The following is a 27,624-nucleotide window of genomic DNA, read 5'->3' as shown; positions in this document are numbered from 1 at the left end:
AAAGGCTGCCAGTGCACTTCAATCCTGCCCTGCCACACCTCCAGCCAGTCCTCTCTTGAAAACCTCTTGTGCAGAGACTAGTCAATTTGTATGGCAATTTTGTGATGTGAGCACATTCACTGTTTCATAGATTCCAAGGCCAGAAAGGACCATTGTGATCATCTAGTCTGACCTCCTGTATAACACATGCTATAGATAGTGTTTCTCAAACTGGGGTCGCCGCTTGTGTAGGGAAAGACCCTGGCAGGCCAGGCCGATTTGTTTACCTGTCCCGTCCGCAGGTCCAGCCGATCGCAGCTCCCATTGGCCGTGGTTCGCCGCTGCAGGCCAATGGGGGCTGCTGGAAGCAGCGGCCAGTAAGTCCCTCGGCCCGCGCCGCTTCCAGCAGCTCCCATTGGCCTGGAGCAGCGAACCGCGGCCAGTGGGAGCCGCAATCGGCCGGACCTGCGGACGGGGCAGGTAAACAAACCGGCCCGGCCCGCCAGGGGCTTTCCCTACACAAGTGGCGACCCCAGTTTGAGAAACACTGCTATAGAACTTCCCCAAAATAATTCCTAGTATATCTTTTAGAAAAATGTCCAACCTTGATTTAATAATTGTCAGTGACGGCGAATCACTGCGCCCCTCGGTAAGTTGTTCCAATGGTTAAGTACCCACACAATCTAAAATTTACACCTTATTTCCAGTCTGAATTTGTCTAGCTATTGGATAGTGTTAAACCTTTCTCTCATAGACTGAAGAGCCCATTCTTAAATATTTGTTCTGCACGTAGATACTTATAGACTGTAATCAAGCCACTTAACCTTCTCCTTGTTAAGCTAAGTAGATTGAGCTCCTTGAGTTCATCACTATAAGGCAGGTTTTCTAATCCTTTAATCGTTATCATGGCTCTTCTCTGAACCCTCTCCAATTTATCAATATCCTTCTTGAATTGCAGGCACCAGAACTGGACACAATATTCCAGCATTGGTTGCACCAGTACCAAATATGTAGGTAAAATAAATCCTGGGATGGATAAACAGAGGAATCTCAAGTAGGAGTAGAGAGGCGGCCCGGGGCTTGGGGTCAGCCCCAGCTGCAGGCAGCACGGGGCTCAGGAGTGGGGTCAGCCCTAGCCCCAGCTGTGGCCGGCATACAGCTGGGACGGGGGGGAGACCCCGCCGTGGGTAGTGGGGAGCTTGGGGGGGGCAGCCCCAGATGCGGCAGTACAGGACTCAGCCCCAGATGCGGGCGGCACGGGGTGGGGGGGAGTTAGCCCCGGCCCTGGGAGGCATGGGGAGGGTGGCTCGGGTGAGCCCTGCAAAGTGGGGGGCGGCTTAGATGAGCCCTTGGTCATCCTGTTTTTACTTTAAGAAATATGGTCACCCTGGAGGGGGGTCAAGATCGCTACTCCTCCGTGGCTGGGATGAGAACCACGTCTTTCTCTAGCCCCTTCTCTTCCCACTCTCCAATGGCAGCTTGCGTTACTGCACCTGACCAGACATAGGTTCTCTGCAGCAGCTGATGCTGCCCTCCTGCCCAGAGGGTCTGCAATTAAAGCGCGTTAAAAAAATTAATGCGTTAAGTGTGCTGTGCGTTAATCGCACGCGTTAACGGCAGCTAATTGACAGCCCTGTTAATTAGGCTTCCATTTTAAACAGCAAGCCAGTCTTTAGGGGAGAGAAAAGGTGGCCATACACCTCCTCAGCATCCATATGTCTCAACATCTTCAGCAAAGCTCCTCAGCATAATTTGGTTGTCGCGCTAAGAAGCAATTAAAAACAGAACAGACAGCAAGGCTTGTTCAAAATGATGCATCTGTCTTGGTTCTGATGTCACCACCCTTAAGCATGTCAGCCTCATGTATATCCCGCAGGATGATGTGCTGTAACACCACTGCAACCTCCCCTAGGGATTTTAGTGTCCTCGTACCGCATGCACTTACTCCATGAGACTGGAGGCCCAAGGGCTCAGCCAGGTTGGAAGCGTTACTTAGAGAACTGGAAGAGTCGGCAGCGTTTATGGTGAGATTCACGGTGCAGTGATCAGAGGCATGGGCGCTTGCCACAATCTGCCCGTGGAGCGCAGCTCCCATCAAGGTTCCAAGCACTTCCACAGTCATTCCTGTAACAGGAAGCAGAAACATGTGTTAGGAGGTGAGCTTGTTTCACCCGCTGTTACTAAGCCTGGCTGTTTCTCTCACTGAAGAGTGAACTGATTGAGGCAAGCGATGTTCCTTTTACACAGGGAACATTCACAAATGGCACCAACAAAACCAGCAGAACTTGAACATCAGTTACAACTGGTCGGCATCCCTTGATGGAGTTGGAATTCCACCTCCCATTCTCTGACCACCTCTATATTACTATAGACGGTGGTTCTCAAACCTTTGTACTGGTGACCCCTTTCACATAGCACGCCTCTGAGTGCGACTCCCCCCTTATATAAAAAGTGTTTTTAATTTATAAATGCTGGAGGCAAAGCGGGGCCTCTTTTTGTTTTGTTTTGTGGTTTTTAAATCAGAGCAACTTCTACTGGTGACGACAGCAGCTGATGCCATCACAAAATTGAATACCATCCCCTCAATCAGCCCAAAAGCTCCAGGGTATCTGAATACTCTCCTTCTGTCTGGTAGGAAATGACCTGTGTGAATTAACTAACTTGTTCGCCTGTCTTGGGGCAGGAGTTACCTCCACCATGGAGACAAGTATCTTAGGAGCAGCATCATTTTAAGGATCTAGAGAATGATAAATCCATTACATCTCAGTATTATAGCATTAAATGAAAAGCCTCCAGAGAGATCAAGCCAGTCAGTTCTCTCATTTTATAATGCCATGTTTGCCTAGTTCATCATTTCTCAAACTGTGATCCATGGACCATCACTGACTCTAAGTGATGCATAATTAATATAGCTATAGCATCCTCTTTCCCCCTAAACTGGGTTGCTTAGACATTACTGACTTAAAGTCTGCTGTGCTGAGCACAAATCTGAAATTCAGGTTTCTCGTTATTGCATCCCGCCAAACTGGATTCAGTTTCCAAACATGCATGACTTAAAGAGATAGTTCCTGATTTGTGTAAAGAGAATTTTTGTTTCAAATGTGTGTTATGAGTACTCTTGTTTGGGTTTAGATGAAAGACGGTGCAGAGCCATTACTTAAGAGAGACAGAGAGGTTTCCTGTTTTGAGCTTTCATTCTCCACAGTGTGGGACTTTCCAGCAACTGCTGCTAACTTCTCAAACAGAGAGGACCGTGGAATGGAGGATGTGATCTTATGGGTCACCTGACGTGTTTTCTTGATTCAGGTTAAGTCACCAACCCCAAATTTCACTCCCAACTTGACTGGCTGACCAAAAGTGCTGGCTAGCTCAGATCCAAATATGAGTCTGACCTAAAATATTTGGCTGTAACCTAATCTAAAATTTCAGTTGGACATACCATGCAGAGCTTCAAAAATCGCTGAGCATCTGGTGCAATGGGTAACTACAGATCATTGAATCATAGAATATCAGGGTTGGAAGGGACCTCAGGAGGTCATCTAGTCCAGCCCCCTGCTCAAAGCAGGACCAATCCCCAACTAAATCATCCCAGCCAGGGCTTTGTCAAGCCTGACCTTAAAAACCTCTAAGGAAGGAGATTCCACCACCTCCCTAGGTAACCCATTCCAGTGCTTCACCACCATCCTAGTGAAAAAGTTTTTCCTAATATCCAACCTAAACCTCCCCCACTGCAACTTGAGACTATTACTCCTTGTTCTGTCATCTGCTATGAGATGAGTCACAGCACTGTATCATAATGCCACCTCTTCATTTGTAACCTCTATAGTGGCTAGTGAAGGTGTGCTGTACCTAATGCTTGCATATGATAAGAAGAAAGCCATCATAAGATGCAATAGAAATTCACCTGCAAATGCATTTTCTTTTCTAAGCAGTGTTGGGCTGAAAAGGTGGCATATTTCAAAGTCATTGTGAGCTATAATCTATTACATTTTAATGGTTAATTTCTAGCTTAGCCAAGAAAATAGTGCTTTCAAAGCTGTTTTAAGGTAGGTTCTACTTCTTAAATTTAAGTAGAACTTGCCTTAAAATAACTTTGAAAGTATCTACCTTTGTCATGCATTCACATAGTGGGCAGCAGTATAGAACTGACATGGTTAAGGAGTTCTACTTCTTCCAGTAGAGGGCAGTGGTACCTCTGTTTCTCAGGCTATGGGTACAATAGAGAGCTCTCCTGTCAGCTTAATTACTCCAGCCCCTACAAGCGAGCAGCAGTAGCTATGACAACGGGAGAAGCTCTCCTGCTCACATAGCACTATCCACACCAGCGCTTAAGTCGGCATAAATTATGTCGCTCAAGGGGGTGGCTAATTCACATGCCTGAGCGACATAATTTATGTCGACTTAAGCTGGAGTGAAGCCATAGCCTCAATGTTATTAAAAAGCACACTATCATATATTACATTGCATTTTTTTCTTTAACAGATTCTTTTAGCTGATGTTCTAGAGGTTACAAACAAAAACAGTGATCTTTGGATCAGGCAGAGGAGCAAGAGGGGAATGTTTTTGAGAAGACCTTGTAAAAAGAGACCATTTCCCTTGTCAACGTCAGCACTGCAAGAAATCTCTGCGCCAAAGAAATATTTAAAAAAAACCCACACACACAAGTCAGGAAATTCAAAGTTATTATTCATGCCACTGCCATAACTTGGCTGCACTGCACAACTGGACATATAAAACCCAATCATAAACAATAAGATAACACTGTCTATACATGCTGCCTTTCAGGAGTTCAAAGATATTAATGTACAGGTGTCATACCATCCCTGCGAGGTAAGTATTATGCTAAATTTGCAGATGGGAATTAAGGCATACTGTTTAAGTGACTTTCCCAAAGTTTATTCCCTTTTCTCCCACAGTCTGTCTATATGAACAGAACTCTGATCTCCCAATTCCCAATCCTGTCCTTTAATTACTAGACCATGCTTCCTGTTGAAATATTAGATAACATGAAATATCACATATGTACTGGACCTCAGGGAAGAGTTATGGATGCTGTGGGTACCATAACTCTGAAATTTCGGATTTGTGTCTGTTCAAAAACTTGGCCATACCATTCTGCTTACACAGTTTTGTTTTACATTTAGTCTAGCCAGCATGTTGAGGATTAGATTGACAAATGGAGGAAGAAAGCCTCCTGCCAGTAAGAAAACAAGCACAAACAGGGAAAAAATAAAATAAAATAAAAAAACAAAAGCAATCCCCCACCCCAAAAAAATCTGTCATGTAATTCGAAGCGCACTAAGGGAATATTGAAGGCCAAGTCAAGACATAGTTTTTCATGTAGAGCTTGAGTAATTTGGCCCAAGGAAAATAGCAGGCTTTCTCTTCACTTTCACTGCTTTTGGCCAGGATACCTAGGAATGGACTGTTATACTCACATATAAGGGGGAGAGACCCGGGGGGGGGGGGAAGGAGGGAAATGACAACTTTAAAGCTGATGTGAAGAGGAGGGAAAATTAACTGTGCCCTTATTTGCTCTTTATGATGTATAAAGAAAGCTTGAAAGGGGGTTTTAAGACTTTTTTTCCCTTTAGCTTTAAAACAAAAGGAACAGCAAGTCTTGTATGGTTTTCCTGGAGAACTTTTTGGAAGACAAGAGGTCTATACTTGGTCCTGCCTCAGCAAGGGGCTGGATTACATGACATCTCAAGTTCCCTTCCAGACCTACATTTATATGATTCTATGATCAACTGACTGTTTTAACAGAGGTCTTTCTTCCAAACTATTTGATGGGTGTTACAGTTGAATGAGTTTAACCAAAACAAGTCACATTTAATTTTCTTGGTTCTATGATGTCAAGTCTACCAGCTGTCCTGTCACCCACAAAGTCTTCTATGAAAAACGGATTAGACAAGACCTGAATTTCTACTGTAAAATATCCAAAGAAGGCACAAAGGAAAAAAAAGAGACTTTCAGGCCTTATTTAAATGTCATTATAAAAATAATCAACACCAATTTTTCCCCTCTGCAGCTCACCTATAATTAGCAACCATTACTCATATAGCAACAACTGGCTTTAGAAATCCAGAAAACACTATACATAAGAGTAGTTTCTTGTGGCTAACTTATGTCCTGGGAGGAAAGTCTGTGGCTAATCCAACAGGCTAACAGTTGTAAAACATGAAGGAAGATGGAAATATTTACAAGGCACATTAAAAAAAAACCCCTATGATGCCCCATTTTTCCATCAGAGCCTAATAATTCTTTGTCTAGAAACCCAATATTAGGCCACACAAATGTCAGGAGACTTCTTTCAATAAAAGGGATTTTAACCAAACTCAGACACTAAATTTAAAACAAGAAGCCCATGTCAAACTCACGGTATGCTGTTGCTGAATCTCTCTCCTTCTGGTCTGGGCTGAGAAACATGGTGAGAGCAGAATACGGTACTTGGAATAACTACATAAAGAAAGAACACCACATAGGAAAGCATTACAGGGTAGCGTACTCAGTTCCTCTGATAGCCTGGAACAATGTGTAATTGGGCACAGGAATTTGCTCCCTTACTCAGACTATAAGATCTCTGGAACAGGGACCGTCTTTTTGTTCTGTGTTTATCCAACATCTAGCACAATCGAGTCCTGGTCCATGACTAGGGCTCCAAGGTGCTACGGTCACATAAATAATAAGTAACGTTACCAGTACACCATGCCTCCGCTTTGTGCTCCTTCAATTTCCTCCTTAAAAACCACTCTCCTTTCAGGATGCCAAAAACCCTTAGGGATTGTCTTCACTAGGAAAAAAGCCGTGTTCTTAACTAACATTAGGTAAAATCCTAGTGAACACAAAGAACGCACCTTTTTTCCTGGTGAAGACACTGCCTAAGGCTGTCTTCACGGCCAAGAAAGTCTTTTTGTTTGTTTTACAGCAAGATAACTACTGTGTGTTAGTTATCCCAAAGTAAAATCCTAGTGGCCAAAAGACTCTGTAGTTTTTTCTGTGATGTAGCTAGGTTAGGTCAGCACTATAACCACACCACTCATGGCCACAGACACCAACTTTCCTTGGCGCCGGTGGGTGCTCGCCCCCGTCCCCGCCCCCGTCCCGACTCCGCCTCCTCGCTGCCCTTATTGGACCCCTCCCCAAATCCCCGCCCCGGCCCCGCCTCTTCCCCGAGCGTGCCGTGTTCCTCCTCCTCCCTCTCCCTCCCACCGCTTGCCATGTTAAACAGCTGTTTCACGGCGCAAGCGCTGGGAGGGAGGGGGGAGAAGCAGGACTCAGCGGCGTGCTCAGGGGAGGAGGTGGAGCGGAGGCGGAGGTGAGCTGGGGTCCAGGAGGGTGGGGCAGGGAGCTGCCGGTGGGTGCAGAGCACCCTCCAATTTTTCCCCATGGGTGCTCCAGCCCCGGAGCACCCACGGAGTCGGCGCCTATGCTCATGGTTGGCCTCATGCAGCTACACTGTGGTAAACGCTACAGAGTTTGGTTACTACTAGCATTTCCTAATAGGAGAGAGTTAGTTATCTTGCTGTAAAACACATACCTTTTTGGCAGTAAAGATATAGTGTAAATTCTCACCTCGAAGTTTTAAACTAAAACAAAAATCACTTCCAAAATTTTGAAACAACATGTATGCTCAATATTCCAGCTCTAGCATTTACTCTTGTCCCTAGCCATCCTATTCTCTGTTGCCTATTTAGATGGCAAACCCTTTGAGACAGTGACCTCACCTATATATTTATTGGAAGCATCTAATAAGCTTCCAGTGCTATGTAAATAAATACACACCACCGTCCTCTTTATAAGATAAGTAAGTAATAATATGCCTATTTTATTAAAGGGAAAACAGAGGCACAGCGATAAAACCAGTTGCCCAGATTCACAGAGCTGGTCTTCAGCAAAGCTGGAAAGAGAAACCAGACCTCTTGACTCCCAATCTTGTGCTTTAAACCAACAGGACTTGCCTTTGTCCCTTTATGTGATAAAATAGGAGAGAACATGTCTGGGAAGGACATATGCTACCCTATTCACGCAAAGTGCATACTTTCCTCTGTTACATGTGGCAAATGTTGATGTTTTCTTACTGAGCTGTAACTAAAACCTTCTTTCTGACTAGCCCTGATGCCTTACGTTCAGTACAAACAGGCTTCAAAGCTGAAATCACGAATAGCATTTTATAAGGGCGGAGTAGATCTTTTCCGTCAAAAGACAGGGAATAAAATTCTTCCTCATTTAAACTCACTGTGGGTTTCTTAATGACAATCTATCATCATAGAAAATAACAAAGGAATTGAGCTAATACTCCAACCATAAACTGAAATATAGCAGACCCTTAAACTTCCAGTGATCTGCATGAATGACAAAAGTCCAAGTCACTCAGGAGTTCAAGTATTTTGGTGGCCTGCAGCCACACTACTTTAAACTGCGATGTAGATGAGATTTAATCAGTTAAGCAAGGTCAGGCCAGGTTGATATTTGGACAGAGAGCTCTCAGCTAGTGCTTTTCCAGCTTTTTAAATCTGCAGATTACTTTGTAATAGAGATTCACATACACGCATGCCTTCTCCTGTGCATGTGTCCTCTCACAACCTGGTTCTTGTTTTGCACATCACCTGGACTCGGCTTACCACAGACCGAGAGATTCTGCTCTAGGAAAGCCCCACGTGCTGTAGAAAGTGGTACTGATGCCGCCACAGGTGGAGTTCCTCTGAGGGCTTGTCTACACAAGTTACTGTGCTGAAAGCCAGGATGTGAATCTACAGCGCACCAGCTTATCATACAGTAATGTCCCATCTGGGCGCTGCTATAGCACAGTGAAAATCCTGGAGCGTGGCTTAGTTATGAATGTACTGCTCCAGGACTTTCACTGGGCTGCAGCAGCATCCATGCGGTGCTCTGTAGAGTCACACCCTGGCTTGCAGTGTAATAACTTGCTGTGTAGACAAGCTCTGAATCAGAAGCATGCCAGCAGGTTGTTAGGTGCATGAACTTTCAAAGCTACAATATTTTGTATGAGATGTAAACCCAAGCATCCCTAACAGATCTGACAGCACTTATTATTAGAGGAGAGCCGTTAAGTCCAATGTGCTGGCAAAAATCCAACTGGAAAACTACATTGGGCCTACCTGACTTCCCCTGAAAATCGAGTTGTATATGATTCTTCACTTCCTGTCCTAAACTGCTGCATAGTGTTACTCTGTGCTGCTAAACAGATACCATATTTCACCTTAATAGTGGCTGCAATTCAGTGATGGGTGAAGTGAACCCCATATGTGCATGCAGGGGTAGTCAATTATTTTTTGTCAAGGTCCTAATTTCTTGGCCAAGGTATAGTAAAGGTCCAGACTCCAGAGAAAATAATAAAAAAAATAAGGATAATCAGGGCTTAAATTCTCACAGAGTATTTCCCGGAGCCCCCCACAACCCCCAACATGCTTTAAAAACTCCAGGGGGGTTGAAATATACAGCTCCAGCTGAATTTAAGCCCTGACGATAATGATAACAATAACTAAATAAGAAGATTTTGGGATCTGTTCAAAAGTGTCTGGTGGTCCGGATTTGGCCCGCGGTCCACTTATTGATTACCCCTGGCATGCAGTCTGTCAGAAAAGTGCTTTGGAATCCACTGAAATGAAAGATGATACATAAATTACATATTGCCGCTAACCTGGTGCAAGGCCCCTTCATGTTAAAATCAATGTGGAGAAGTCAAGCCTCCCCATTCAGGGATATCCAAGAATGACTATTAGTAACTATTTCACAACTGAGGGCCTGATTCTCCATTGCCTTCCAAACGCAATAAGTGACTTACATACCTAAATCCCATTTTTAAAAGTAGTTTCGGCACTTAGAACTCTAAGTCTCACTGAAAGTCAATGTGCAAACTGGGTGCAAAAACCCCCAACCCACTAAATCAGAAGGCACATAAAGCAAAGCCAGAAAATGAAAGCATTTTATTGCTCAGAATGTTGTAAATCTAGATCTACTTACTGTCGTCAATGCTTGGAAAAGACAATAGAAAGTCAGGTACCACACAACTCTTCCCGCTACAAAAGGAGGCAAGTACCACATGAAGAAATAGGACACAATCGTGAAGGGCGTACACCCCAACATCCTACAATGAAGAACATGTTCATGTCACCTTAATTAGAAAGCATCTTGGTGGGTTGACAAAAAAAGAAATTAATTTTCCCAGCACCTACTTAAGCAGTAACTTAATTTTGTGTAGTCTTTCAAAATGCTTTAGATGCACTATTTGACACAGTTTATATATAATACTATTCAGTCCATTAATGCATAATCAGCACAATTCAATACATAACAATATTAAATCGTACGCCCCCAAAACACACCCCAGAGTTATATAATATAGTTAGTTAAAGGAAAAGAGCAAAGGTTAGTTATAATTAATGATGTATTTACAATTAACAGGGGAAAAAAACCTGCATCTGCTATTATGGTATAACCACAAGGTCAATACTTAGTCCCAACACGCACCCCGAGACCTTTACTGAAAAGCACCACTGAGAACCAAGCCACATGGTCACATGTTATAACATGCTTCACCACCTGCCAATACAAGCCTCTTTATTATCAAGGGTCTTTTTTCCCCCCTCTTGGCACTTCCAACTCTCCTCTCAGCTTAGCCTTTTCACTGCTGACCTGACATTTCAGTGTGATAGGTGAGGGGCAGCCATGCATCACGTTGTAGAACTGCCTAGGACCTACGTTTGTCCATCCCTGTGAAATACGATTGTAGCGCCAAGCCTGCTCCCATTTAAGTCAGTGGCAAAACTCCCAATGACTCCAACAGCAGCAGGATCAGCCCCCTAATGAGTAAGGATGGTTTTAAAACAATATCATGGAAACTTGAATTCAAGTATAGCCACTAGACAGCAATATGCCAAGTTAATATAAGGCTATCAGACAAACAACACTATTTTCAAATTTCATTGTATCAAATGCAATTCATTCCCCACAGCATGACCTGCAGCAGCAGTGTTCTCCAGTATTCTTGCAAAGCAGACATTAAACAACGCAATTAGATGACCAAGGTCACAATAAAAATTCAAACAAAAGAGAAAACAGATTAATCCCTTCACAACAGGGCTATTCTCACTGTTTTCTCCTATTGACGTTAGGGGTCAGCTGATTATTTTGCAATGGTGTATTGGAAAAGTGGACTACAAAAGAATAATGTAGGTAAATAGTTCAGCAAAACAATGGCTCTTCCACACTGCTCTATGGGATGAAAGGCAACACTGGGAGCTGAATGTGTAGAGTAGCCAGGAAAGTAGCCAGGTTCTGGTACTCTCTGCCTTTCCTGGTTTCTAGGTCACAGCTCAGTTCGCTCAGACTGGGGCAGCTCTTGAAGCAGTAAACGAGGATGTGATGTAAGCATCCCAAGGCAATTAGGTTGGGGAAACTCACCCTCCCTGTCCCCAAAATGGTTCTTACAGCAAACTTTTGTGCTATTTCACAAAAATAACTGTCTTTCTTGTTTTTCCCCCTTCCTACCCTTCACTTTCCCTTCCCCATTCACTTCAATATTCATGCTTAAAGTTAGGCATGCGATTCAATGCCTTGCTGAATCACAAGACTATCTGTGGTTCCTCCTGCAAGGAAACTAATGTGTAACATTTTGTGTTAGTATCCTTTATCCCAGCACCTGCTCATTCCTTTGAAACATCACACTCCGTACAAAGGAGACTACCAACATTTTGATGGCTTGTTACTGTATTAAATAAAACCTTAACCTTTTTTTTTAATAAAAAAATCTACTCCTCCTTTATTAAATACACCTGTCAGATGGAGCAAGGAGTGAAGTTTGCATAATTACCTAGTTCACTTTAAAAACTTAAATGGCTGTAATAATTACACTCTACAAATATTAATCAAATCAAACCCCAAGAAAAGGTGTTTTAAGCTAATTAGAAATACAATACCAGGTCTTCAATTGGTGTAAATGGGCAGTGCTGTATACTATAGGGCTAAAGAGTTTTCCGTGATAATACAACATTTAAAAAACATTCCTCCAGAAAAACAATGGCTGTTTGACAAGCGTATTTTAAAGGCCTGATTAGATAAGTGAAGTGTAAGTGCAAGTTGTACACTAGGGAGTTTAATGCAAGGGGGTGATAAGTCTATGTGATGCTAGGCTGAGAGTCATTCTAACACTATTCTTTGTCCTGAACAGACAGTATTTACAGGATATAACAGAACTGAGAAATGATTCCGAAAACAGCTAATTCCACTGGGTTATTATAAAATGCACCCTACCTCATCATGATCTTCTAGCTTAATTTTTTTCATACAGTGAGTTTAGTGCTCATGAATGAACAAAGTATTTTGACTTTTCAATTCAAAACAATTTTTCATTTGAAATTTTACTTCAACTTTATTTTAAAAAGGTAAAAAAATAATTCCTTCAAACATGAGGACATAAGAACGGCCCTACTGGGTCAGACCAAAGTTCCATCTAGCCCAGTATCCTGTCTTCCGACAGTGGCCAGTGCCAGGTGCCCCAGAGGGAATGAACAGAACAGGTAATCATCAAGTGATCCATCCCCTGTTGCTCATTCCCAGCTTCTGGCAAACAGAGGCTAGGGACACCATTCCTGCTAAACTAAATGTTTTATTCAACCTGAAACTTTTTCAGTTCACTAAAAATTTAATTTTTTTCTTTTGGGTCAACTTGGATTTCTTTTTTGTTAATTTGTTTTTAATTTTCCAGTTGGCCAACAAACTGGAGGGGGGTGGGGGGAGAGAATCAGTTATTTGCACAGGTCTAGTCACTAACTCAAATACTCTGACAGTAGCTTCTTTGAATCTATGAGACTGAAATCAGTGACAAAAGCAACAGACTCCAGAGTCCATAAGCCATCCTGTTTCTTTTTGTTTTTAAAAGGAAAAAAGAATCCACAACACATCATGGGAGAGTTTGGGTCCTCTAACATGCATCATTCTTTTCCAGTTTACACTCCCACCTTTCTCCCTCCTTCTGGTAATATTTATATTTCTGTTCAACACTAGGGTATACCTCCTCCTTCCTTACACCACATGAAAAGTGTACGTGATACTTGCTTTTCATTGTTACATATAGATTTAGTGAAGGTCAAAATAGAGCGAGAGCTGTCTAAGGGCTTTAGTGTGCTTCAGAGGAGAGTAATGCAAGCAGGACCGGAGCCCCTGAGCATGCTGGAGCTGCAGCTACACCACACTTAGCTGCTTGAGGTGGGAGTATGAAAAGGGGAAATGAAGTTCTGAAACAATGTTGGCAGCTCCAAACTCTTCCAGCAGTTGGTTCCTTGTTAAAAATCATGACAATTTTCACCCTCCAATTAAATGTTTTAATTAGGGGGGCTGATAGTGAAGACGTAAAGAAAGAGTACCGAGAGGTGTGGGGAAATGGCCGGTGGGACTGGCTTGTGTTGAGCTGGGATGAATGCTGACATGGGGAAGATCCTGCACTGCCCGTGATGAGAACGGAACTGACCACTAGGGCAGTGCAAGCAGCTCAGCAAGGTGGCCTGAGACATACCCTGTTGGGTCCCTAGGCCTACCATGTTAGAGTTGGTGAGCTCCAGCCAAGCGTGCATGCAAGGATGGGAACCCATTGAGATGGGTGCAGTGCCGGAGTGAGGGCTCAAACAAGTATCTAACAAATGGCCAGTCTTCCAACAGTTTGGATGTATCTGAACCAGAAGTGGAAAATAAGCCCCTTTTGATGCAGAATCCAACTCAGAATCAAAACCACAAAGGGGTTTGGTCAGATCTGGAGGTTCAGATCCTCTCCCACCCACATTCAACAGGATTTTGGATTTGAGGTTCCAGTTTCGGCCCATCTCTAAACAATTGAGTGGTTTCTTCAGGGAGCTTCCAAGAAAGCCGCTTGTTGTAATTTTATGGCTGTGCAGCTGAAAACAGGAATCATAGAATCATAGAATATCAGGGTTGGAAGGGACCTCAGGAGGTCATCTAGTCCAACCCCCTGCTCAAAGCAGGACCAATTCCCAACTAAATCATCCCAGCCAGGGCTTTGTCAAGCCTGACCTTAAAAACCTCTAAGGAAGGAGATTCCACCACCTCCCTAGGTAACCCATTCCAGTGCTTCACCACCCTCCTAGTGAAAAAGTTTTTCCTAATATCCAACCTAAACCTCCCCAACTGCAATTTGAGACCATTACTCCTTGTTCTGTCATCAAGTACCACTGAGAACAGTCTAGATCCATCCTCTTTGGAACCCCCTTTCAGGTAATTGAAAGCAACTATCAAATCCCCCCTCATTCTTCTCTTCTGCAGATTAAACAATCCCAGTTCCCTCAGCCTCTCCTCTTAAGTCATGTGCTCCAGCCCCCTAATCATTTTTGTTGCCCTCCGCTGGACTCTTTACAATTTTTCCACATCCTTCTTGTAGTGTGGGGCCCAAAACTGGACACAGTACTCCAGATGAGGCCTCACCAATGTCGAATAGAGGGGAATGATCACGTCCCTCAATCTGCTGGCAATGCCCCTACTTATACAGCCCAAAATGCCGTTAGCCTTCTTGGCAACAAGGGCACTGTAACCCCTAGGTCCTTTTCTGCAGAATTGCTTCCTAGCCATTCGGTCCCTAGTCTGTAACAGTGCATGGGATTCTTCCGTCCTAAGTGCAGGACTCTGCACTTGTCCTTGTTGAACCTCATCAGGTTTCTTTTGGCCCAATCCTCTAAGCAGACAGGAGTGGGGTTTTTTTACATATTCATTCTATCCATACTAAAATCAGTCTCATTTGAGAAAGGCAAAAGCAAAAACAAAACAAAAAAGGTTTAATTCAATGACGCCATTCTAGGATTAAAGGAAAGAGGGGGGAAAAAACAAGAAACAGAACAAAATATTTTCTGCTTACCAAGGCATAAGCCGGCCAATTTTTGTCCATTTACTTTTGCTAATAAAAAAGCCAGCAACAGGATCAGTAACTGCACCCCAGGCTTTGCCAATGAACAGCACCAAAGAGGCATGAAACGGAGTAATCTGAAAGTATAGACACAGTGCTCTAAACAAGATCCAGCATTCAATGAAACAACATAAAGCAACTTTCCAAAAAGGATCTCAGTGTTTTATGTAAAGTGTAGTGACAACTCACTTACAACACACATCGACTACTATTAAAAATCATGAATAACTAGCCCTCCACCATCAATGCATGTTGGAAGACAACAAACTAGACACTGAGATACAGGTACTATGCAAGAGAGAATGTGTGTGACGGGGAAAAGGCCAGGAGAGAAAGATCATAGGTGAATTTAATGCGGGGAAGAGGTGTCAGCCAGACAACACTGGAGACTGAAGTCTGTGGTTTAATCATAAAACCAGGTACAGCAGAAGTAGAGGTAAGGTAAGCTTCTCCCACAAGACCCCATTTCTAAATTTCTGCTCCTGAGCTGGAGCAGACAAGAGTATAGTTCATTTCCCATGCCCATTCAGTCCTTAGTATCTCTACTGAGATTACCTATAAGAGTGCCAACTGGTGCTAATTGTGAAAGTGGTTTTGGCATGATGGGCTTATTTCTACAAAGAACTGAACTGTGATTACTAGAGTTAATATTCCAAAATAATACCGTTTCTTCTGAATGCTTATTCTGTATTTTCTGTACAACATTTCTGTATGCAACTTTTTTTCCAACTAAACCTGAGTAAGATTAATTTGAATAACTTGGAACACATCTAGTTTGTTTGTTTTTTAATAACAGTTGCAGTTAGGGTCACAAGTGAATAATGTAAACTGTTACCTTTAAATCCAGTATATGCCAAAGAACAGAAGAGAGCACATTGGTCAAATGAAGCACATTTTAAAGTTTTCCCACATTAAAAAAAAAATCAAATGGAAAAAAAAGAAATTTACCAAGCAAGTGTGTATTTTTCAGATTATGATTAATTATGTGGGATGTAGTCATCCCTACATACACCTCTACCCCAATATAACACGACCCGATATAACATGAATTCGGATATAACGCGGTAAAGCAGAGATCCGGGGGGGCGGGACTGTGCACTCTGGCGGATCAAAGCAAGTTCGATATAACGTGGTTTCACCTATAACGCAGTAAGATTTTTTGGCTCCCGAGGACATCGTTATATCGGGGTAGAGGTGTATATCTGTACTGCGTGCAAGAATTCACATATAAACAACAGAGTCATGGGGGGTGAAAGAGAGCAGGGGGCACCTGAGGTAGGATCTGCTGTAGTTACTCTAGCATTGCCTTGCCACCAAGCTAAGTGACTAGAGTCATTTCAATATGCATATCATCGGTTTTGCTCAAGCCACATTGCTTTAAAAAACAAAACCTTTATTGAGACTGGAGCTGCCTAACGAGACTGCCTACGAAATCTTCTGCTCTTCACAGTTTCAATAGGAAGGGAAGAGCAAAGACAGACAAAGTGAGGATAAGGTTTGAAACATCAAGGATATACAGCATGATTTGTTAAAGGCAGACACTGCAAACATTTGCAGTGCATGTCTCATACAAAATTTATCCCAAGCTATGTTAGAGTTAAATCATAGCGATTGAAAAGTTTAATATTAAATAAGAGCTGGTTGAAAATTTTCCATCCAAACTTTTTTCCAACAACAAAAAATGGTCTTTATTCTTAAACAAATTTATGCAAATATTTGGGTTTTTCCCCTTTGAAAAAACTGAAAAATGTTCTCCCCAACTTAAAAAAAAATCATTTCTTTTGAATTTTTTCCACCAAAAATATTTGCTATTTTCCATCCAGCTCCACTAGATAACAGCAGGAGAAGGGATTTAAGAGGCATGGATGAGGGATAAAAGGTATAAACTTCGACTGAAATTAGAAATGAGATAGTCAATGAGCCAAAGAGATACAGATACAGGTGCTCAGATACTATGGTGATGAGGGGCACACAGACAGCTTCAGATGAAAAGGTTCATGCACTGGCATTGCTCAGATAACACAATGGGATAGCAAGGAAATGAATTCTGGACTAGCTCATAGAGTGGGAAGGGAAACTTGGAGAGATTATAAACTTTCTAGCATGGGATCTATCTCTGTATACGTGTTTGCACAGTGCTTACCATGACCAGGGCCCTAAACACAATGATACAAATATTAAAATACAACAGGGACAAATTCACACCTGCTTATAAGAGCGTGCAATTCGTAGTTCGTTACAGCAATTCTGAATTTGGTCCAAGGTTTCTAGGTGGTGTGGGATTATATACATACCTAGATAGGTTATGAGGGTAAATTAGATGGATGGAATTCTAATAGTAAAATTGAAGGCTGCAAAGGGTTAACTATGAATGTTAATTTCTTGGGAAATGGCTCAGATTGAATATAAAAGATTTCGCATAGAGGGCTTCGTAATCCCACAGGAACAGCACAGCCAGGATTTGGAAGAGAATGGCTCAATCCTCTGTGTGGGGAAGAATTCCACGTAATCCCTGTAAAATGAGGTATGTGACCCCTAAAAAGTTGAGGGGAGGGGGAAAAAGTGGAGCTCAGACCTTTGCTGGAGAAACTGTGGAACAAATGGCTCCTTCGTGTTTATTTAGTGGGACTGACAAACAATTAAACTAATAGGGACCAGCTAATCAAGCACCATTACCATCCAATCTCGACACTATTACATTTATCAAGCATAATTACTAAATAAGTTTTGTCACTAAGCTCAAAAGAGTTTCAACGGGGGCTGAACAATTAAAAACAACAACAGAATATAGTTTAAAAGGTATATTAGTTGAATTATCTTAATATTAGATACAGGAAAATTAAGTAGGTGATGACATCGCAATTGAACAAAGTTGGCGCCAGGAAGCACTTTGCACATTACTTACATGTGCTATATCTAACAGGTAGATCTGTAGAAAAAAAGCAGTGGCACTTGTTGCAACTTGGTTTGGAGCACCTCCTATTGCATAGCATAATTTGCTGCAAACTGAGAGTCTGTCTTCCTGTCTGAGCTGAAACAGAACAAGAACAGACAAGTTAAGAGAAAATGCAAAACATTAAGAGTAAAAGTTTCACAAGTTTATGGTTAAACTCATATTCAGGCACTTATTTAAGTGATCTGAAGTTCAGCATTTCCATAGACGCTGAACATCCAGAGACCCCCACTGACTTCAATGCTCAGCACCACTGAGAATCAGGCTACTGGTTGCTATTCCTTACTTCAGGAAACCAAGTCTGAACACTGTGATTCAGCTTTCAATGCCTGTTCCAAGTTACCAGAACTGGAGTCCAGGTACACTGACTTCCCGTGAGCTAATTCTGAAAAGCACACTTTTTACAGGCCGCAAGTGGGCATGGACCATTCAAGGGCAGTGAATCCATGAACACATGATAAGAAGCAATCAGGCAGACTTTCTAGAGTATTGACACTATCTATAGGGCAGCTCCTGGGTCTTGGATGACTTGCTGAGGATCGGTGTTATCTCTGCCCAAGAATGAATTATTCAGATGGCAAAATGTTGAGTAATTATCAGATATCAATTTTTTTTTGCTTATATATGTATCTATTCTTTCAGACCACAAAAATCAATAAATAGTCTCATATTATTCTATTTAGACAATGTTCAGAGAAGAGGGATGGTCTTTCAGTTAAGGATCTGCACACAGACTCAGAAGGTCTGGGTCTAGTTTTTGAATTACAGGACGGTTGCAGGACTCTGGGCCCCCTTACTTCTTCTAGGGCAGGGGTAGGCAACCTATGGCACGCATGCCGAAGGCAGCAGGCGAGCTGATTTTCAGTGGCACTCACACTGCCTGAGTCCTGGCCACCATTCTGGGGGGCTCTGCATTTTAATTTAATTTTAAATGAAGCTTCTTAAACATTTTCTAAACCTTATTTACTTTACATACAACAATAGTTTAGTTATATGTTATAGACTTATAGAAAGAGACCTCTAAAAATATTTAAATGTATTACTGGCACGCGAAACCTTAAATCAGAGTGAATAAATGAAGACTCAGCACACCACTTCTGAAAGGTTGCCGACCCCTGTTCTAGGGGCTACCGGACTTCTGTCTTGGGACCCCCTTGCTTCTCACTACTATTTAAATTAAAAAGCAAGCTGCTTGACATTCAGGGTCCCTCCAACTTTTTTCTCCATACTGTGAGCACTGTTTGGGTCCAATTCCTCACTCTGCCACAGAATTCCAGTGTGACCTTGGGCAAGTCACTTAACTTCTCTGTGCCTCAGTTAAAAAAATAGGCAGAATGGGTAGAGTTCTGAAAATGATCTAAGTGACTTTAGAGCCTAAGTTCCATTGCTTTTCAGTAGGAGTTATGCGCCTAAATCACTTATGCGCTTTTGAAAATTTTACCTGAAGATACTTGTCCATCTTTGTTGAAGCACCTTGAGATGTATGGATGAAACGTGCTAAGCAAAAAATATACCTATTAGACTGAAAGTAACTGGCAGAAAAATCAAGGAACAGAGTAAGTTATTGTACCCTATTATAAAAAAAAATAATTCAGAGACAAAGTGTTAGGAGTCTAATAGATGAAAGATAACGTGTTTTCATAGGGGAAAATGCCACATTATTGGCAAATGTTTCTAAAAGCTCTGATTTACTGTATTAGTGTTAGCTGAAAACATAGGTGGGAAATATCCACACGCTAATCTCAGTATAGAGTGCCAGTTACCATGGGGGCCACACACTAAGATCCTGACTAAAACTATTTCTGAGAATTCTAACTGTTAAATTCAATCCCTCTTTAAAAAACTGTTGATCCTTTTCAAGTTCCTTCCAATAGCAATGGTAATCCTAGGTCTGCCTTGGTTGTGGCCAAATATCTGGACTGAATGCACATAACCTCATGCTTCCACTGCAGTCAGATTAAGATAATAAAATGATGAGGCTCCAATAAAATGCTTTATTATTCTGATATGTATTACCTATTTCTGAAAGCATTTTTAATGTATCGGGTTTTTTTATTATTAGGTGATAGTGTACTTACTGATAAAGAACTAATAGACAACAGAATCTTTCAAGATCTGGCCTTGCTCCTTTGAACTATTCTATATAAATAGGTGTAAACAAGTGTATTAGTTTTATGAAAGTCGTTTGTTTCTGAGTGATGTCTATACAGATAGAGAGCAAGATCTCCATGTACTGGTCTAACTACATCTCTGACTCCTCTTTGAGTACATACACCTCTCACATCTTGGGCCTCAAGCTATCATCTCTCTCGGAGTGGAATTACACGATTCTTCCACTCTCCGACCATGCCTTGAGGAGCAGTCCCCAGGTGCTAACCATGGGTAGGTCTATACTTACCTCCGGGTCCGGCGGTAAGCAATCGATCTTCTGGGATTGATTTATCGCATCTTGTCTAGACGCGATAAATCGATCCCGGATTGATCCCGGAAGTGCTCGCCGTCGACGCCGGTACTCCAGCTCGGCGAGAGGAGTACGCGGCATCGATGGGGGAGCCTGCCTGCCGCGTCTGGACCCGCAGTAAGTTCGAACTAAGGTACTTCGACTTCAGCTACGTTATTAACATAGCTGAAGTTGCGTACCTTAGTTCGAAGTGGGGGGTTAGTGTGGACCAGGCCCATGATTACCTCAGCAGGGGATCCTGTTAGGTATAAGGTTCCTACCTCCCCTCCTCTCCCAACACAGAGAGCATTAGCGTCCGGGTGGCATAATCTGTTCCCTTAAAAGACAATTCCTTTCCCCCTGCTTCAGAGAGGTGTCCTTTAAAAGCTGCTCAATCTTTTTCATCACCCCCCTGCCCAGAGACTAAGTCATTTTTTATTGTTTATAGCCCTCTGAACTGTCGGCTCGCAGCACTTGCAACACAGTTGTGTTAATCTGGGCTGGAGTCTGGAAGTAGTCCATCATCCTGTAATTTCCCACTAAGTATTTCTTGGGAGTCTGTTTGTCAGGATCCATTGTGTTGCTTTCCTACATGTTTTTCCAACAGCCCCCTATTCAGCTAGACCAATGCATTAATTCACTTATATTGAGTTATTAGACTTTCCCGTACAGTAACTTCACCTCACTGACTAGGTGACATACCATATTAAAAATTATTATATAGCAGTTCCAGTCCACCACAGTTAATATTTAAGAACTTGAAATTAGAATAGTTATATTAAATTGTGAAATAATTAGCAATAAATAAAAAAAATTAGACTTACAGACTTGAGCAACTCTCATTTCTCCAGTCAGCTTCACGGCTAGAAAGTTAAGGATCTCAGTACTTTTACATTTTTGATTAAGAAGTCTCATTGAAATTCTACTCACCTTCTAGATACTGCTAGGCTGCTTGGGTAGCATACTTACAGATCACCTTCAAGCAAAGTTAACATTTTTGTCTCAGTAGCAGTTAATGGAGGCTTTCACCTGTGACTAATTTTGTTTATAGCTATGTATGCCATTGCTTGAATAAAAAGAGCGGCTGGAATCTGATTATATTTAGTACAATATCACTCACTTATAGAGAGTTTTGCACGTTTAAAGCTCTGCTCAAACAATTCTCATCTGTCCTTGCAAGTAATAAGCCACATGACAGATGAGGAAACAGAGGCAGAGAAGTTAAATGACTTGCCAAAGATAAGTAGGGATTAGAACCAGGTTTTCTGATTCCTGTGCTCATTCAACTAGACTATGTTGCCTCTCATAGCCTTAGAAAGGGGCAATGGTGTTTGAGGCAGTGAATCTAGTGGTGAAAGTAAATGGCTGGGAATTCCTAAATTCTAACCATTTCTCTAATGTACTCTGTGCTTTACTTTTCCCATCTGTACAGTGAGGATGCTACTTCCCCCACAGGAGACTTCTTGTTTTAAGAGTGTTGTACGTTAAGGGGAAAAAAAGAGTTTGGAGCAGCATGCTGAGATGAACACTTTTGAAAGTCTCCTACTTGGGGTGCAAATCCCCCTCCTTATATTTAATTTTCACTAGAGATTTAATTGGCCCCTGACACTTGAGCATACAGTTGTGCATTACTACATGCTTAAACACTGCAAAGATTTGAAACTGTAAGCCCACATTGAACAGCCCAAGGGATTTATAATGGGACAAAGGATGGTCTTTTGGGTAGGGCTCTGCCAGACTTCTTCAGTGGCCTTAGGCAAAGTACTTAATCTTTGAGCCTCAGTACTCTTATCTCTAAAATGGGAACAATAACACTTCCTTTCTCCCACCCTATGTGTCTTATCTATTTCACAGAGGCAGGGACTGTGTCTTACTATGGGTTTTACACATGCTTCGCACAATGGGTTCCAGATCTTGGTTGGCGCCTCTAGATGTTATCGTGATACAAATACATTGTTTTTATAAAGGACGAACTGTATTAGACATTTTCTTGTAGAAAGGCTTAGAGTGGTAGGTCTTTACAGGACAGAAAGCTGGATTTTTTTTAATATTGCCTTTTAAATATAAGGATAAACTGCAAGATTCTACCCTTGATTGCCCATTTGAATTTTTTCAACATGCACTTTCACACTTTCTTCCATACTGGCTGTATGCAGAGAAGGAGCTCCCTGCAAAAATGCACCAGGCCACTGCATTATCCTCTTTTAAACTCACCTATGATGAGCCACCTGCGAAATACTTGACAGTGATTAGGCAGCTGGGGTGCTGTGACCACTGCTTATTACACTATTGATAACTGTCTCACTGTTATCTTATGCCCCACCCCATCTATTATATCCACCTATTGATTGACTCATCTTAAACTTAGATTGCAAGATGTAACAGGCTGGGACCAAGTTTCAGTTATTTGTCGTATGGTGCCTAACACAGTGACCCACTGGTCTCCAGGAATTAAGTGCTATGCTTGTCTCAGTTTTCTTTTGTCAGCATTTTAAACTGCGCTCCACCTCAGAGGTATTCAGTCCCAATTTCTCCTTGAATTTGTTTTGCCATTCTGGGCTGTGACATTAGTGGTAGGCTCTGCTGAATTGCACCCAAAGACTTTTCTAATTACTCTGGCATTGCTGAACACAAATCATTTATTGCAAGAGAATCCTGGGTTAGATTTGGCCCGTTTGCCTCACCATCACTGAGCCTGCTCATACCCAAGGCACAAATCAACATGATAAGGGGGTGCAAAGCCTGCATTCCAGATCTATATGAGATTCTGTTACAAAGGTTTGCAAGCACATGATTTTAAATCAACATTACTTTCATCCTTCCTTCCCTTTCTCACCTTGTTTGTAAATGCCACCCATTCATTGCTTCTTATCTCAAAAATTAGACTCTGGGCTCTTCGGAAGAGGGACACTTTCTATGTGTTTGTGCACTGCTTAGCACAATAGGGCTCTAATTCAATATGGAGCCTTTAGGCACAGCTGTAATGAAAGTAACCACAATAGCCCTTAAACCCAATTTTTTTAAACAGGAGAATTAGCCATTCAGTAAGTTAATTCTTCACTCATGATTTTTTGGATTGAAAGAAAGTCTGGCTTGCTTTGAGAGATTCTTTAAGTTGTATTTGAACAAAGTTATTTAAGTCTCAAGTTGCTTCTACAGATTGTTTCAGAAGCAGGGCGAAGGGAGAGAAAGCTCCAGACTGAATATTTATTTTTAAAAATGGGAGTGAGGGGAAGAGGAGGAGGGCAAGAAAGATTGAGCTTCTTTCCTTATTATCTTCAGATCCACTTTGAAACCTTGCACTTACTACAGTAGAGTTAAAAACTGTACAAAATACAATAATGAAACAATCACACATATCTAAGTTGAAGCCAGGCAAATTCAAACGGGAAATAAGGAGTAAATTTTTAACAGTGAGAATAATTAACTATTGGAACAATTTGGATCATGGTGGATTCTCCATAACTGACAATTGTTATATGAAGATAGGATGTTTTTTTCTAAAAGATACACTCTAGGAAGTATTTTAGGGAAGTTCTATGGCCTGTGTTTATACAGCAAGTGAGAATAAATTATCACAATGGTCCTTTCTGGCCATGAGCTCTATGAATCTAAGGTAAAGCAAGAAGGTTTAACACAGAAAATGAGCGCTTCCACTTCTGAAGTAGAATGGTGGATCAATGGTGGATGTTTTTTAATTTAGGTAAGTTTAAAAGTCTCTCTAATATACAATAGTGTCTTTAATCTTGTAACTGAATAACTACATCTCATTTTCTTGGGAATTTTACTTCCTTCACTAATATGAACTGAAACTGAATAGAATATTAGTAATAAGTGTTTGTGGGTACAGAAGACAACTAGCAAAAGCAATCCTGTGCAACTAGAAGAAGATATTTCAGTCGCTGGATGGACTGTGGCTGGGTGTATACACATTTTGTCACAAGCTCTTCTTTATCAAGCAGGTCCAGAACAAAACCAATAGTGGTTTAAGAGGAATGGGAAGGGATAGCAGCAGCTGAGACTTTCAGATAGTTTAAGTCAAGGTTTATCTGATTCAACACGATGAGAAACTTTCCCAGTATAATGATTCCCTCCAACCCTGTCTCTCAACATGAATTTAACTCTGCAGATGAATTTGCAGAAATTAAAGGGATGGCTTTTTCCATTTTGATTTTTTCCCTTTTAAAAAGTTGTTTTTTTCAGTCTGGATATGGCATATTACAAAGCTGTATATGGTGTTACCTATCTGATTCCAGTTTATAATGTATTACCGGGTAAATATTTAAGATGACATTTTAATGCTGCTATCTTCTGTGTAGCAAGGTTGATATTTCAGCTTTAACTGCATTTCTCAATTTGTGTGCTTAATTTTTCACACCGGTAATGGAACAATAGTCCCATTTTTAAACTGAATGCACATGCTCATATCTATATAGACAAATGCACAAAGGCAGCAATTTAAACGGAAATATTCATCTTCTTTTATAGCTATTGCCTCCCTGGAAAACTGAATTCTAGGAAGATACAACATCCTGGAATATTGTTAGAGCTCTCAACGCACACTTCTCCAATCATATGCTACAAACAACATAGTAAAGGGGTTCCCCCCAAAATTGCACCCTTCAGTCTGTGACTCTTGCTCTGTTGCAGGGGAAACGTGCTCACAAAGAAGATGGATGAAAATTTACTCCATTTCCCCCCCCCCCCCAACTATTACCAAGGAGTGAGAGACACTGGGCATTTTGCTCCTAAAAAAAGATATTCTGAGTATAGCACAACATTAAGGGATAAGGGTGAAGAATTTCTGTGGAAACACTTTGAAAATATCTGAAGAGCTCTGTGTAGCTTAAAAGCTTGCCTTTTCACCAACAGAAGTTGGTCCACTAAAAGATATTACCTCATTCACCTTGTCTTTCTCATATCCTGGTACCAACACTGCTACAACACTGCAAACACCGAAAATATCTAGCACTTGGGGAAATATGATCCATGCCAAGAAGAATACATATCTATCTATATATATCATGTTCTCTCAAATCCCAGTGGATAAAATATCTCTGACATAAAAACCACTCCAATGCTGCTTTCTGTTTGGTGACAAAGTTCTCAGTCAAAGAGGCATCTAGTGTTTCTGATACCCCCCGAGGAGGTGCTACCTCAGAAGCTGCTACACAAGAAGTTTATTCTTGGAGGGGCAGGAATTTAGGAAAAGTAACAAAATTACATCAGGGCAAACAAACAAAAAAAAGAGTCACCGTTCATTGAGGATCTATCTGAGTTTCGTTCACATTGCACAGGGCGGGAGTCCGGCAAAGAGGATGATCGCTGGCATCCACTCAAGCATCTCAGCCGGCCAGTCCCCGTTGCGGGAACAGCACCCCGCGAGCCGGAGCTCCTGGATTATTTCTAGGACACTGTCATTAAGATTCTCGGGGAGGTCCCTGGCGAACTCGTTCAGGTGCAGGCGGGGGAAAGGGCCTAGAGCAAAGGAGGTCAGAGCACTGCAAGCCCGGCAGCCCCGAGGGGCGATGCTGGGGACCCGACGGGCAGCCACAGCCGCTCACCTCTTCTGCCGACCGCCTGAGCGCTTGTTCCTGCGGCGGCTCCTCTGGGAGAAGGGTGGCCTTCGGCGCCGCTTTCCCAGGCCCGTCCCCCTGCTGCGGGGTGTCCCCTCCAGCACCGGCCATGCCCCAGCAGCCGCCGCCCCCCAAGCCGTCCGCCGCGGGGCTTTTCAGCACCTGTCAGCCCGGGGGGCGGGGCCGGGCCGAGCTCGGAGCTGCTCGGGGCCCCTCCGCAGCCATCTGGGGCGCGGGAGAAGCAGTTAAGGGCCGCAGCTCCCTGGGGAGCCTCGGTGGTTGCTGCTATTGCTCCGCCACGGGCTGGAGACCTAGACTCCCTGCACTCAGATCCCCCCTGCTAGCATGCTCCGGGCGCGGGAAGGAGGAGCTGCTGCTGCCGCCCCAATGCAAAGGTAGCCAACCACCCCCGAGCGAGCCCGTTATCCGATGCGGCAGAGCTGGGAGGGCGCCTCCACCTGCCTGACGTGCACAGAGTCGTTTCCCTGTAAGATGCCCAGGCTGCATCTCGTGGCACGGATCAGGGCGGTGAGCAGCACACTTTGTTTGGACACTTTCCCCAGCAGAGCTGCAAACCCTGAGCCACGGGGAGAAGGCGCTGCGTTGTTCTTCGCCTGTAGGGGAGAAAAAATCAATAAACTCTCTCCCAACAACTTGCAAAATGAAAAGTCAGACTTTATGTTACTGGAGCGCCGGGCTGCACGGCGTCAGCGTTTCCTATACAGTCACATGGACGGGGCCACAGATCTGAAATGCTAAGTGCTGTCCACAAGCGGCAACGTTAGGGTTGCACGCCCCTGTATTTCAATTTCATCTCGTGCGTCTTCGGCGCTGCCCGCCCCGTATTTGTTTAAGTACAAGTTTTAGAATCGTCCCACGTGAAAGACCCTTTTTCTGAGAGAACGTGCCCCTGCCTAGGCTCTGTAGCTGAGCCAGACGTGCCAGAACCCAGTGTTAAATTGCTCTCGAACGAAGGATCGGAGAATAAGAATGCCCAGTTCCATTTTTTCCCCTCAAACGGAGTTGACATTAATTTAGTTTCAAATATTAACTAGCGCTTAGTCTAAATATTTATGATACTTGGGCTTCAGGAGGCCGCCTGCACAGCTACAGTGTTTTAAAACGCTCAGGATCATATTACCAAAATAATTTAAGAGCCAGATCAGACCCATATTCACTCACAAGGTAGGTATAAGAAAAAACGCCTGCAGTGTGTGCCTTTATATAAATAACCAACCCATCCAACAGCACCATTGTTAATTACAAGGTGGCTTTTTAGTCGGCTCTAACACAGCAGACGTCTGTCAGCACACCTGTTTTCGAGCAATTGGACAATCAAAAATAGTCACCGAAGGCTGAAACTTGGCATGGGTGTTTTAGCGCCATGTCAACGCTATTACTCCGAGGGTGAGGGTGCTTTTCGAGTTACTTATTTTGTTTCTGTACAACACATTTTCTATAACCAAGTTTGCTCCCCTAGGGGCAAAGGAATAATCTTTCTGCTTTGGGCATGAAACTAAATGTATTGATTAGCAAAGCTTTGCAATAGTTCCTCCAGAGTGGATCAGTTATTTTGAAAGAACTTCAGGTTGCAGATGCAGCGTAAGACTCACTTTTTCGCCCCCTTTTTTGGAATTAATAAAATAGGGACTTCTTTCCCTCCTAGAAATATTCATAAACCAATCCACATGTGCAGCACGTGCTGGCCAGACTGATTTTTAACAGCTCAACTACTGTAATTATT

General features: G+C 42.6%; 1 protein-coding gene across 2 annotated transcripts in view; it reads right to left on the bottom strand.

Moving 5' to 3' along the window:
• Positions 1–26,007, bottom strand: part of MFSD2B (major facilitator superfamily domain containing 2B) — a 53,675-nt gene extending 27,668 nt beyond the window's left edge. The window contains exons 1-7 of one of the 2 annotated variants that reach the window (XM_026653210.1): positions 25,560–25,615; positions 19,306–19,361; positions 17,817–17,942; positions 14,864–14,988; positions 9,967–10,090; positions 6,360–6,438; positions 1,925–2,103 (exon numbers count right to left, since the gene is read on the bottom strand). In XM_026653210.1, coding sequence (XP_026508995.1) covers positions 1,925–2,103; positions 6,360–6,438; positions 9,967–10,090; positions 14,864–14,988; positions 17,817–17,942; positions 19,306–19,361; positions 25,560–25,566 — 696 coding nt within the window. In that variant the 5' untranslated portion in view covers positions 25,567–25,615. Of the gene's footprint in view, positions 1–1,924; positions 2,104–6,359; positions 6,439–9,966; positions 10,091–14,863; positions 14,989–17,816; positions 17,943–19,305; positions 19,362–25,559; positions 25,616–25,868 lie in introns of those variants that run through there. The other variant, XM_026653207.1, reaches the window with a different exon arrangement.
• Positions 26,008–27,624: the final 1,617 nt, after the last annotated feature.

This window comes from Terrapene carolina, unplaced genomic scaffold, assembly GCF_002925995.2.
Source record: "Terrapene carolina triunguis isolate 2854851 unplaced genomic scaffold, T_m_triunguis-2.0 Scaffold42, whole genome shotgun sequence".
NCBI classification, from domain to species: domain Eukaryota; kingdom Metazoa; phylum Chordata; order Testudines; family Emydidae; genus Terrapene; species Terrapene triunguis.
This window is presented reverse-complemented; position numbering and strand designations above follow the sequence as displayed.